The 14,436-nt window shown below is 41.7% G+C and overlaps 1 protein-coding gene across 1 annotated transcript; it reads right to left on the bottom strand.

Annotated features, from left to right (window-relative positions):
• Positions 1–1,604: 1,604 nt before the first annotated feature.
• On the bottom strand, positions 1,605–12,864 carry tmem59l (transmembrane protein 59-like; the record flags this gene model as incomplete). The annotated part of the gene is given in 11 exon segments (XM_083887431.1): positions 1,605–1,763; positions 3,049–3,166; positions 3,903–4,017; positions 4,111–4,216; positions 9,421–9,573; positions 9,712–9,806; positions 11,116–11,221; positions 12,488–12,757; positions 12,760–12,810; positions 12,812–12,837; positions 12,840–12,864. Coding segments are annotated over 11 exon segments (1,206 nt in total). The 5' UTR covers positions 12,847–12,864.
• Positions 12,865–14,436: the final 1,572 nt, after the last annotated feature.

Genomic DNA, 14,436 nt, shown 5'->3' with positions numbered 1-14,436 from the left:
ATGCAGATTTAGGGATTAGGCAAACTGGACGCTCTAAATTGACAGTCATTGTGAGAGTGAATGGTTGTTTGTCTCTATGTGGCCCCTGTAATCCACTGGCTTGCCCTATGTCAGCTGGGATTGGCACCAGATAAAGTGGAAGATAGAAGATGAATGAATGCTTGAAAAGCAAAAAAAAAAAAAGTCTCTCTTGTTTATTTACAATGAAAACACTTTATTCATCATGTTGCATCATTTCGCTGAAAATATAACAGACCAGTAAAAAGGAAACGATACAGTTTGAAATTGGTGTCATATTTGGTACACCTTCAGTTTGAATCAGCACAGTAATATTATCATGTTATCGATCGGATGGCGTTTTCTGATCACAGGTCCATGAGGAGAACATGTCATCGTTCATCATAACATCATCAGAACTATTCAGTGATTACAGTAAATATATGAACACAAAAACCCACAAAGTCTATAGTAGAGTTGTGCCATGCCCGGCACGGCGGGCCATTAGAATAAAACTATCGAAGCGTCACTTATGCATGCACGGTATATTGTCGACATAACCTGGAGTAAAAGAGCAGTACAGGACATCAAAAGCACTGAGAGGGAAACGGAAAGATCTTTTCTAAGACTGTGCAACTCTGCTCAATAACAAAGGCCTATGTTAAAAGCTTTGCGTTACACATTATACACAGGTTATCCTTCAGTATGTGCTCCTAGGACATACAAAATAGTCAGCTAGTAGAAAGCGCATGACACATAGCATAACAGCTAAGTGATATATGAGCGTTGTGATGCTAATTATAGTCATATAATAATACAGCGATAGGTGCAATCTCTCTGTGTCCACTCTGAGTTTCAGTGTATTTGTACATTAGTGTGATGACAGAGCTGTAGTACATGGCACTTCAGAATCACTCGTCAACAAATGAGCTCACGTCAACGATTCTGAATAAATAGAGAAAATAAATAAACGCGTCTCAGACTGATCGCCGAGTTTTAACCGATATCCTTTTTCAAGTTCTCACAAATAAACGTGTGCTGTTTATAGATACACATGGACACACACACACACACATAAAGAAAAATAAGGTGGGAAAAAAGGTCTGTTTAAGGACAGTGGCAATACCAGAGCTGTGAATCCTCTTCATCTCCTCACCCTCACACTGCACTTCGCTCATTTTGCTTTGCTCTTAAAAAGCTATTCATTTGTCCAAACTCCCTGTGAGAATGAGGAAAATTCAATCTGAAATTAAACTTAAGTGTTTGTCTCCTCTTGATGGTAAGAAAGCTCTCAGCAGTAATCCATCCTCTCTGCTCGTCTCCAAGACAAGAGTACGGTTTTATCAGTTAGTGAGCAGCTGCAGGCCGATCACTAAGGATAACTTTAGGATGGACATATTTGGACTGTACAAGGAAGTGTAATGACAAGCGTAGCTAAGTGAAAAACCTGTCTGATGATCGACAAAAGCTTAGATAACTTCAAAAGACAGGAGGGTGCCATGCTCTTAAAAATACATTGTTAAAAATTCCGCAGATGGGCCACAGATTTCTAGACATGGTTATTACCCTGGGCCAACAAGACAGCAGCTTTCCCCATTGTTTCTTTTCTAAACACATGTTTTGTTGAGGTCAACTTTCACTGGAAGCGGCCCCGCCTCCTCGCTCTCCTCTGATTCTTTCACGGCGACGGCGATCACAGGAGTCAGGTGGTACGGGTTGACTTTGTGCGCGTTGTCCAGAAACTCTTTGTCTCCGTTGATGCTCAGCTGCGAAGACACAAAGACAAGGACAAGGTGGATGGAACATGCGGGACATGTGGGCTGTAACACTCTAGATTTAAAGCTGCTGTCACTAAAACACTGAAGTTATAGTATGAGTTATATACAGTAGGTCTATACTCTATATACAGCTTTCAGTGACCTGGAGGGTTCACTCATTGACATTCAGGCTGCATCCAAACAAAAATGATTTGCGTTTCGGCTCTGTATCAGAAGTAATCTGCGTCTGTACTGGTCATGTACTCATGTACGTGCCACTGCAGGGAATCAGGAAACTGAGTGTTTGCTTTAGAATGTACATCAAACAAACGGTGAAAAGTCAGAGCAAGGATTTCTATTATGAGAGCAGCAAAAAGGGCAATTTGAAACCAAGTATTCCTTTAACAGCTCATAGCTGAGTTGTAGCCGATATGAACCATTCAGGAAACAAATGTGCGGCTTTGTTTCAGTTTCATCCAGACTAAAACGCTGCCCTCCAATTTATTAAAATCATAATGGAGCCAGCAGCGTTTTCAATTGTTTCCATTTTTTAGGGGGCTGTAAAACGCAGAGATAATGTGGACAACAGATGTATGTGGAATTTTAAATCACTTTTACACATTAAAAATGAAGTAGTGTGGATGTAGCCTCAATGTGGGTGGTCTGGTCATAAACCTCTGAAGAAAATGAATGCTCGAGTATTCCAAGTCATGAGCCACAACTGCACAACTCTGCACCTGAGTTCAATTTCGTTGTCAGTGAATAAATGCACCCATCATCAAACTCATGTTCACGACAGAGGGGAATACTAATGTCAGCCATCGACATCAACATCAGCATCAACTGCATTAGACAATTTAAGGTCATAAACACCAAGGTGAACATGACAAATAGTCTTGAGTGAGTACATTGCAGCATGAACTGCTTGAGTGTCTTCATAATTTCTGTCAACACAAGTATAAAAATTAGGATTTTTTCTACATTGATAAGAATATACAGTAGCAACACACACACACTAAAAACAGCTACATTGCACTACAATACACCAAAGCCCTTTGCCGCACCCTGGTAGTAATATAAGATTTTAACAATGTTACCACAATCAATACAAGCTACATTATCAGGCTTTAACACAACATGTGACTCAAATTACAGACTGCAAAAAAACATGGATGGAAGTGGACAGACCTCAGACTGTGCGACTCTGGAACCTTCAGTATCCCTTAAATTTGCAGTTAAAACGTTGTGCTTCTGTTGTATAGATCTATGTACGTGTGTTAATTGTGTGTCACACCTGTGTCTTAATGTGCTGCTCAGGTGCAGTGACGAGGCTGGCACAGCTGAGCCAGAGCATGACCATGATGGACAGGAAGAGACAGGCCGCGAGAATCCACCGCGGAAGACCTGAGCGTCTGGAGGACAAAAACGTTGGTTCAGCTTAAATCACATTATATGCACTTTCAGTGAATCCAGAACACAGAGTAGCGTTTTTCAACTACAACTACCTTTAAATCCTTGACTGTATATTTTCCTTCACTTCACAGCCATGTTACAGTCAAATAAAGACCAAATAGGTGGGTTTAAAGTCTTTAAAGGTTTGTCTCCATGTTGACATTTAACTGAATTGAAAGAAGAAATTAATCATATATTGTACGCACAAAATATATGATTTAATTCAAGACAAATGTGTATACATGTTCCACAATACATAATGATATCTGTATAATAAATAGGGATGAGGCCAAACAATACTCAGTATTGTATTGTAGTATCAGTATCATCTGATAGTGGCCAAAAATCCAAAAACCCTAGACTGTGTATTGCAGGCTTTACTATGCAGACTGTAAAAATGTAAATAAAAATCAGTAACAGCATTTCAACTAAGTAAGTTACTAACTAACTTCATGGGAGAATAATATTTGTAACACAGAATTATGTCTTTGAAATAGCCTGAAATGTGTTTTAAAAGGTCTAAAATTACTGTACAAGTCTGCAATATCAATATCGGACAAGAAACATTTTTATTGTGCCATCTATGAGCCATGATGTCTCAGAAAGCAGACGTCTTAGTAGTACTTTGGTCCTGAACTATTCAGTTTTCTTCATAAACCAGTAACACTTAAACCAAAAACCAGAGTCTCAGCTCACCTTGACATGCAGCCAAGGAAGTCGTGCTCAGCTGTGGAGTCGTCTGTGTGCTGCACAGCGTGTTTCCCTTTACCTCCTGCTTTAGATGCTCCCTTCTCTCCATGTCCCCTCACACCTGCACAACACAACACATGAATTAAAGGAAATAAGACATTGCAACACACACACACACACACAGTGTAACCCTACAGTGTGTAAATATACTCACCGTGAGGTCTTTGGGTGTGGGAGTGGACCTGAGGCCAAGGTTTATCCTCCACGTTGGATCGAGGAGCCTGCAGCTCCGGCAGAGAGTACTCCACCTCCGGCTGGCTCTGAGGAGAGGGGAACAACAGGAAACATGCGCTGAGCCATCATGGCAGCAGTTACACCACATACACAACACGTCAAGGTCAAAACACAGAGGAGCTCCAACTACAAACAGTTGGCCAGGAAGCAAAGAGAAGAAGGAAAATCTTTATCCGGATCTGCTGCTTTTGTCCTTGGCTCAAAACTTTCTGCGTGACATTTGCGCAGTCGTGCTGACAAACTCGGTGGAGTTTCTTACCGATAAAAGGGGCAATACAATTTGTTCTCTACATTTTTATCACAAACCTTGGTAAAAAATAGGTCTCTACAATCATATTGTGAACACAAGGTACATGTCCACTGACATCTCACATGTTCTATACAGAGAACATCAGCTGTTGCCCTCAAACAGGCGTTCCTTCTTTTAACCACAACAGACTTAGATAGTCTTTTATACATCAATCAATCCTTTTGTTAAACCAGCAACATTAAGATGTATTTCTGTAGCCTTTTTCTTGTAATATACTGTATGTATGCTTTGTCTTCCATCATGCTTGATACTGTCATTTGTGGCTATGTCTCATGTTTTCCTGTTAATGTCCTTTATGTCCTATATGTCTTACATGGATGTACTGTTTCTGTCCTCTTATCCTTAAATGAGCTTCCCAGGGATGCAAAAAGAATTTTCAGCACAAACCGACAAATAAAGTTGTAACAAGAAGCTCACACACATGTTTTCATTCCGTTCGGAGCTGATGATATGATGTAAGTAATGACTGGACTTCATTTGTGTAGTCTGTTCCGTTCCAAATGTCTGTTTGTCTCTCAATGTGCTTCTCAAACACCTAAATCTGTTTGGAGAAACACACCCAACACACACACTCACACACACACATACACATACATATATACAGTTTTGTTTCAAACAGTATGTGTGCAGTGTTTTCGGCTCCCCTGGAGAACTCATTAAAAGAGGATTTTGGACCCTCCCTCCACTACAACAGCAGCTGTAGTTGGTTGTAACAATACTATTGCTGGCCTCAGCAAATGCGCGCGCGCACACACACACACACACACACACACACACGCACACACAAACATAGAAAAGTACAGTATATCCCTCTGGATGCTGTGTCAACCTCACAGTATTCATCGACCCAAACACTTAACCAGATCAATACACTTTGAAAGCTTTTGCTGTGTCTAACATTCTAATGCAGCAGCAGCAAAAGTTTCTTTCAATTGTTCTTTGTTTATAAAAAGAAAAGGATCGATGTGTTCTCTGCTAAATGATCTCGATCACTCATGTGGAGGAACACAAAGCGTCTGCCTGCCTGTGAGACAGTTTCTCTTCTTCACAGCCAGGTTTATTAGCCCATAGCAAGCGATGTTTTCTGACAGAGTGCATCAAAACCAGATGTGTTTTCTTTACCAGTTTAGCGTCTGGGGAGAGGCGAGGGTAGGTAAGATGTGAGAGACGGTTCTCATTGGTCGCAGACTAAAGAGATCTAACCATCAGAATGAGCCGAGCTGGATGTGCATCTGTCATGCATTATGGGAGGGAGTGCAAGAGGTGCTCTGGTTTACAGAGACTCCGAGAGAATGAAAGAAGGGTTTGAGAGAGTTCAGAAACGTCTCAGCCATAAAGAGACAGAGGAGTGGTGGACACAACCAGATAGATTCTCCCTTTATAGTATTTGACTATTTTTAAAAGAGCCCAGTGGGTAGATAAATTAATGAAAACGCAGCATTGGAAAAGACCGGCTGTGAGCATTTTTCCTTAATCTTCAACGACACAGTGAAGAAGGAACAGGAAATGCAGTGAGACAGGCGGCAAAAAGCTCTGGAGTCAAACCAGGGAACTATGTCGGTCTGCACTTAAACCATTCAGCATTCAGGATGCCCCCATTTCGCCAGATACGCTGTTTTTTACTTTGATCATGTTAAATGCTTCTTACATACATGCATGTACCAAGAAATAAATGTAATCATGTACGGAAACCAAAATGTTTTGGTCTGTTTGAGAAATATATACTGTATATAAAAATATAAGGGAATACATAATCATCACAATCTTTGATTTTCTCTGTGATTCCAGCTGGGGTTGGTGATTTTAGTTTGATTAATGGATTTTACATTATTTTGTTGTTTAATAATGACACAATTTATACTGATATATTATTTTTGAGTGCAAACATAATGTTTATGATACATTTATCTATTTATGTATTTACAGTCAGGCCGATAAATATTGGGACATCGACACAATTTAGGTCCCCTAAAAAGTGGGAGGCACATATAGCGACGAGACAGGTGAATATGGAAATCTCAAAGACAAGGTTATTCAGGTATATTTAAAGGTCCCATATTATGCAAAATCATCATCATTATTTTAATCCTTATATTTGGGACTCTGGAGGTCCTATCAGCATCGGCAAAGTGTGAAAAAAAGATGACTCACTCATGTTTTTGTGGTCCTCCTCAGAGATAAAACACGCAATGTTGACTTCCGCACCTATTGTGACAAGATGCTAAATTGAGGCTAAATTGTTGTCTCACTGAGCTCGACTTTGTCCGTAAAACACACGAGAGTGCTGGCGAGGGCAATGGTATCCGAAAACCGGATGTCCGCGAAGTCTGCGAAAAGTTCTATTCTTGGCTCCACAGTGCAGCACAGAGTTCTACACAAACTTCCAGCCTCAGAGGATTTATCTGTCCAGTGGATACATGTTATTGTTATACTGTACATGACGGCAATGTGCCTGCTAGAGCCTGCAAATGATCACTTTTCCAAAATTTGCTAACTGCTGTTAGCTCCCAGTAGCCTCTGTGGCTGATGTCATTTCCTGTCCTTTAAGTTTCGTTTTACTTGACCAAAGCATGTCACAGACATGTTCATTAGGACACCAGGGAACTAGTTTAACTTGGAGAAATGGGGTATAATATGGGACCTTTAAAGGAGGTGACATGAGATGTATAACATGTATGTGTAGAATAGACAATCAGCTCACTGTCCATATCCACATAATTTGGATTGTAGGTAATGCTGGCTTGTTTTCCTCTCTGCTGTCCCTCAACTTAGCCTGACTCCCCCCCCCCGCTCTTTCAACCCTCTTAGCATGGAGATGATGGCGGTTTGCCAGTTGCCCACTAAACACAGGCCTGATGGTCTTCTCACAGCACTGTGGCGCTCGACTTCCTCTCGATTGCCTCAGAACTGCATGTCACCGCCGTAAAGAGCAAACATCCATCACCAAGTCTGAAAGTAATGTTGATCATTTAATGTACTCCGGCTGCTGCATGTCTGTATAATGTACCATAGAGGGTGGACGCACACACAAACACACACACAAACCAGTGTGTACCAAACTATCTTATGTACATTTCAGTGTTTGTTTAACAGAGGACCTTCTGTTTGGGTTAGAGTTCTGACACACTGTCATTTCCAACTGAGGCCTTTAATTACACAGCTAAACTTGCCATCAAAGTCATATAATTCAAATGGGGGAAAACCCCAGTGACAGAGATGCAGGTTTGTGGCCAGCATTTGAAATTGAAAGGACATGGTTGGTTAGTTGGTTAGCAAATCTTATTATAGCTTTAATGTATAGGTATCACTGTCGTAATTTCAGGGATATCCTGCAAACAAACTCATTAAACAGGACCTTCCCACTGCAGGTGAGGGCCAGTCATGCGTGAGTTATTCCTTCAGAAGTGACTTCATGTGTTGGCACAGTCCACTCTGTGTTAAATCATGCAGTGTGTTTGTGTCCTGAGGCAGGTTCAACACAGAGAGAGAGAGACGCCCTGCTGCTTATCAAATATGCATGGAGCTGAGGGCAGTGACAGCATATAGAGGGACATTTATAAACAATTAACAACATATTTGCAGTGTTCTGAACTGAGATGATTGGGCAGAAAATCACGATCTGTGGCGTCGCATAGCACGAGATATGTTTCACACTCTGGACAGGAAGCTCAACCAATAATCAATACACTTGATCTCTGTTTTTTTTTTTTGATTTAGCAGAAAAGTGCTTTATCATGATGATACAAGATGATTCAAAAAGGCCATATTTTACATTTTAAATTCATTCTCACTGATGCAACACAAATATAAGAATTGTAGAAAAGTGTAAATTGTTCTGTAAATGTCTTTTTGGAAGAGGTCTCACTTTCCTCCATATATCTGTGAGCTGTCATTGCAGCCGTATTTCTGAGCCGTGTTTCCCAGACATCACTAAGCTGCTGCTATTTTTGGCAGTTCACCCTCCAGAGCAACATTTTTAAAAACAATATGATGCTGCTGCTCCTGCACAAAAACACTTAACCGAATCAAATTTAAAAAGCTTAAGGTACGGGGATTTGGGCATTTTGCCAAATGCAGAATAGAACTCCTGGAAGTCGTTTTTGGTGGCACTTTTATTGACATTTTTCCACGACTTATTCTATAACTTACAGTTTTTCATCTCTTCTTCAGCTGTGTATGTGTGTATTAAGACAGGCAGGTACGATATACCTCCCTCTCGTCATTTTCCGACACAGTGCTAAGTTGCACATTCATCTTCCAGCCAACTTGGAGCAGCAGCATATATTTTATATATTATCATTTCTGATCAATTGAAAGATTAAGGGAGAAAAGTAAAATAGATCATATAGTGACCACTGTAACATTATCACTGAACTGCACTATGTTGTTTCAGATGCATCTAGAGTCCAGCACATTCATGACGTCAGACCTGGTTCCAAGGTTACAATAGTTTGGGATTTTTCATTAGTTTTAGTTTAGATTTTTTGTTTTTAAAATTAGTTTGTTTTAATGAGCGGGTTTGCTAGTTTTTATTAGATTTTACTTTTTGTCAATGCTAAGTTTTAGTTTAGTTTTTATTAGTTTTAGTGTTCGTTTTTTTTGTAATATGGAGTATTTGCCAGGTGCAAGATTCAAAAAGGTGATGATAAGTAATTTTAGTTAGTTTTATAAACTCAGTTACAGTTATAATTTCAGTTCACGAAAATGTTTTTTGAATTTTAGTTTTCATTATTTCGTTTATAATAACCTTGCCTGGTTCACCTGGGTTCAAACATCCTGGGTATTTTTCCTCATAACACGTGTTTCCATAACGTGTGTTTGAGAAACAAATGACAGAGCTTTGAACATTTTAGCCTCCAACAGATTTGAGATGAATCTGTTTTGCCTTACTACATACACAGACACTTAATCTGGGCGTACCTGGAAAACCACAACCTTGCCGTCATCAGCCTGCAGGTAGAACGTCCAGGTGGAGGAGATGAGGCTCTGAGCGGAGCTGACGATGTCGTTGCACCAACTGGACACGGCCTCCATCACAGAGGGGGTCTTTGGGCGGAGAGTCATGGCCTTCAGCTGCAGAGCAGAGAGCAGGACTGTCTTTATGTGTGTGCGTCCTTCAGTATTTGACTGCATATGTATACTTAGTAGTGATACTAGTCATCAGAAAGTTTCAAAATGTGTGTGTGTTTACGTGTATGAGGTCTTTCTCACCTTCCTTCTCTTGATCTCAGGTTCAGAGGGTTGGCTGGCACAGCCTGTGCTGCAGGCCTCCTGCTCCAGGAGCTTAACGTACGCCTCCTGGCAGGCTGCAAAGATAAAAGAAGAAAAAAAAAAACGAAAAAAGCAGCAGAGGAGAGGGAGTTTAGAGTACAGACGGATGTGAGAAAAAGACCAATTACACACTATGAGGGTGATCACGGAGCACCACATTGAGCTGGGCAGAAGAAGAGAAGAAGGTGTTTATCTGGGAAGACAAATAAAGATGCTAGCAGGACGTATCTGTCGGCCCCTGTGGCGATGATTCAATCCACACTGCTGTTACTGAAACTGAGGGGGGGGTTAAGACGGCATCTGCTGTCTGGGCAGCAAATCACGTCATTGATTTCCAATGCAGCAGTTCAAACAGGGCCAGCAGCCTCAAACACTCAGACAATATCCACCGAGGTCTGAGGGAGAAGACCTGTGGTGCCAAGCATTTTGATCATGAACAGACCGCACCACAAGAGGAAATCACAGTCTCCATTAAAGTGAAGGTGCACACCACACTTAGTTAATGTAAACTTTTTATTTTATTAAAGGATATAGTCATGTCATTCATTAGTACCACAGTGACAACAGCTGTTTTGAAGCCTCACATTTAATTTTTAGGCAGCCATAATAATTTAAAGGAACCATACCCTGCACCTATGGGGAAAAACTAGCCATCAATTAGGGCTGAATGATCCATCCATCATTAACTACTGCTTTAACCTCCACTGGAGGGTCTTGGGGGGTGCTGTGCCTATCTCAGCTGACATAGGGCGATAAGTGGGGTACACCCTGGACAGTTGGGATGAATGGTTTTGAAAAAATATTAATTGCAATTATTTTTGACTGACATTGCGATTGCGTTATGATTCACCATATCAGAGGGAATTTTTACATAATTATTCTCATTTTTTATTTGAATAACACAATTCAAATGATTACTGTGTGATATTTGTGCAGATCTGTGAGAAACAAAACGTCAGTCTGTAGAATAAGATCTGTACAAGTCTTATATGGAATTATATAAGAAAATGGGTCATTTGACACACATTTTGGCATGAAGAGATATTGCTCAACCTGCGATTTTGAAAGCTTTAATTTCGATTAATTGTTCGGCCCTGCTGTCAATCTCAGTGTCAACACCCAGTGCATGCTGGGCCTTAGAATCATGGTAGAAACTCCTCAGGAAAATGTTGACTGAAAGTGAGAAATCATCTCATTTACACATAAAAACTATTATACGCTCTATGATTTATTCAAATACTATATTAATTGAAGTCCCAGCAGCTGCAGCTCCAACCTCCAACCAAAAACTATCAAACTCATCCCAACAGTCAAAGCCACCACAGGACGCCTGCACTGACTCACCTCCCTGACACTCCTCCCTGCTGGTGTTGAGGCCCGCGTTGCCATTGACGAACTGGCAGATGGAGTAGAGGCGACATCCACGGTGACAGGCGTTCATTATGGAGTCCTACAAACCAAACACAGAGAGAGATGATGGTGATGATGATGACGATGATGATGTGATGATGATGGGGGTGCAAAATTAGAGATGCCTCCTGCATTCCTGGATAAACTCCAGATAACCTTGATAGGAGATGTGACAGTGATTGGACATGGCATCTGTTAATGACACGGTGCAGCTGTTTCACTGCGGCCTGTCATAAACACTTTGAGCAGAAGACTTCAGTCATGGTTAAGGGAAACCTGTGATAATAAGCCCGCTGTTTAAAAACAGAGGAATGAGGTGTTGAGGCGAGGGAGGGGGATGCGCACAATGTGCCTTCTGCTCATGCAAATTGAGGAAACAGCGCCCCCTGTTGACCTCTCTGAGAACAAGAGAGACAAAGAGATTCCCCTGACCACGAATGTTTTTTTTTTTAAAGCACAGTGCCCTGACATAATCTTCACTGCGCTTGTTCCAAGGCAACAGAGGTGTTTTTTTTTTTTACAATCTCAAACCACAACAATGCATCATATAAAAGTGCATATTCGACATATGTGCAGCTGTAATAAACCTAACCCAGGTGACTGTGTGGCAGCTCTGCTACTGCTGCCCTGCAGGATGTCTGAACCACACCTGAAGGTAGCAACAGAGGAGGAGGAGGAGGAGGAAGGTGGTGAGGAGGATGAAGTGGCTAAACATAAACGACATTTACAACAAATTCAAAGCCATCATCCAACGCCCTGCTGCTGCTGCGGAGGAGGAGGAGGAGGAGGAGGAGGATGCTGAGCAAAACTGTCAATAAAGCGTCGTTGTTTCACAGCGGCCTCACTCACTCATTCTCACTCATCAACACTCGCATTCTGCTTAAATGCGTCTGCATTCGAATCTTGAAAGCGCGTAAAGGTTGAAACACATTTGGCGCAGTTGGTGAGCGTGAATGCAGAACACTTCTTGGATGAGTCTTTGAGGAGCAAGAGAGAGAGGGAGAGGGGGGAGAGAGCTGCATCAAAATGTTCGGCCTAATTGAGAACGAGCTGAGGCATCGAGGAGGAGGATCGCACCTGCCATTACGCACATATCTAAATGCTTCAAAGCCTTTATCTTGAGTCGAACATTTCTATATTAAAGTGGCTGCTTTATCCACGCTGACTCAGAGTCTGCCTTATTATTGCAGACGCTCCTGTCTGTGCGCAGCTCTGCGCTCACAGCTGATGATAATGCGCCTTCTGCTGCAGAGGCAGCAGCAGCAGCAGCAGCAGCAGCCTACAGTGCACACGAGGAGCAACTTACTTTAGCGGGGCTCTTGTTTTTGACGGTGAGCTGACATTGCTTCTTGCAGTAGCTGATGTCGCCCAGCTGGTTGTCAAACAGATCCGAGGACGACGACGCCGTCGCCGCCGCCGCCGCGAGACCAGCGAGGAGCACCGAGAGCAGGGCCGAGAAAGCGCACATCCTGCCGCCGAGCCGGAGCATCTGAAACCCGGGAGAGAAGAGGAGAGAAGGAGAGGAGGAGGAGGAGCGGAGAGTCAGTCCCTTTGTGGCTGGTGGTAGAGGTGGTGGAGGTGCGGATTATGATGATGATGATGATGCTGCTGCTGTTGCTGCCTCGAGCCGCGGTCCTGTCTGCTCCGCTGCTCTCATCTGCTCATGGCGTCACAGCCGTCATCATCGTCACCCCCCAACACACCCCACCCCCAGCACACACACACACACACACCTTCCTCCTTATTTACTTTGAATCGACTTCAGTTCATTTGCACAGCCTAATCAGTTCTTATGGTCCTAATGAGGCAACAAACACAAGCGCACACACTCACACACAAGCGTTTGCAGCTATTCTTGGGAGGACACTGCAATGACGTATTGACTTCCATTTATTTGCACAAACCAAAACTCTTCGCCATCATTCACTTCTTACCTCTAGCCTTAATCAATAACCCAGAAATGAAGTTCTGGTCCTGGGCTTTGGTCCCTATAAGGACTCCTGGGTCCTTAAATGTCATTTTTATATAGAAAAGGTGCCAAAGAGGTCACAAACGCGAGGTCTACTCACACAGAGACAGGTTTTTGACTGCACATTGACTGCATGTAAAGTGGACAGTCTAAACACTATACCTTACCAGTTAATGCTGCCTAACCATAACACAATTCAAATCTTTGCTCCCAAACTTAACCAGTTCCTCAGAAATAAGGTTCTACCTCATTAAGACCAAGTTTTGGTCTAAATGAGGACTACCTGTCCTGACAGTTCCAGTGCTGAGACCAGACAATGTCCCAAAGAGGTAAATAAAATAAAAGAACACACACGTAAGGACATCATTCTTTGTGTGGACACTCATAGTCGTAATATCTACTATTACACTACACATACTATCACATCTAACTGCCTAATCCTAACCCTTAATCTAACTTTACCTGTCCAGATTTTTTACAGGCAACTCAACGATTTCCCCTCTGGAAGACAACGCAAGTGTCTTTACGAAGTTTTATTCCAAACACTACCTAGACACTAAGTAATAGGTTGTAAACTGACAAAGTGTACGGATTCTGAATATCACTAACAGGAACAGGAACAGGAAAACATGGTTCAACATATAACAAAACAAAGCTTTGATGACAACTGCAGCAAAACAAAGCTTTGTGTTTTGAAGTTGTACATTATCCTTAACCTATTTCTAACCCTACATTAACGTGAGGACCATCAGCACAACCACTGTCACAGTATCAGGTGTTGATGAAGATGCTGCATTTATGTGGTTTATCAGTTTTATCAAAGATATGGAGACAACAACAATGTGTAGCCTTATAGAACCATGTGGTACATTGATGTCTTGTTGTGTATAGGTGTATAGCTATAACTATAACTGGGTGTTTACTGTGTATTTACTGTACGTCTTATTTGGTCTTTGGTTTATTACCTTTGCTGTCAGTAAAAGTAAAGATTCATATTGGTTGAGGTTTGGAGAAGTGGTGATACAATACAAGTATTTTACTTCAGCCCACTCCTTTTCAGACATGTGATCTAAGTAGAATGATCAGATCCCAACAAAGAAAATGAGGACAAGGAGACTTTCTATGTGGGACAATGTGTGACGCCTGTTACCGCTGCTGACAGGTAGTGCAAAATGTTGATGATAGAATGTCTATTGAACCAGTCAAGGGTTATTTATTTCCCCACACTTTTGGCCGTTTAACATAGAAATAAATAACTAATTAAGTATCTGTAACTATAAGTGCAG

The sequence above is a fragment of the Microchirus variegatus genome, assembly GCF_963457635.1.
Source record: "Microchirus variegatus genome assembly, chromosome: 4".
Taxonomy (NCBI): Eukaryota; Metazoa; Chordata; class Actinopteri; order Pleuronectiformes; family Soleidae; genus Microchirus; species Microchirus variegatus.
This window is presented reverse-complemented; position numbering and strand designations above follow the sequence as displayed.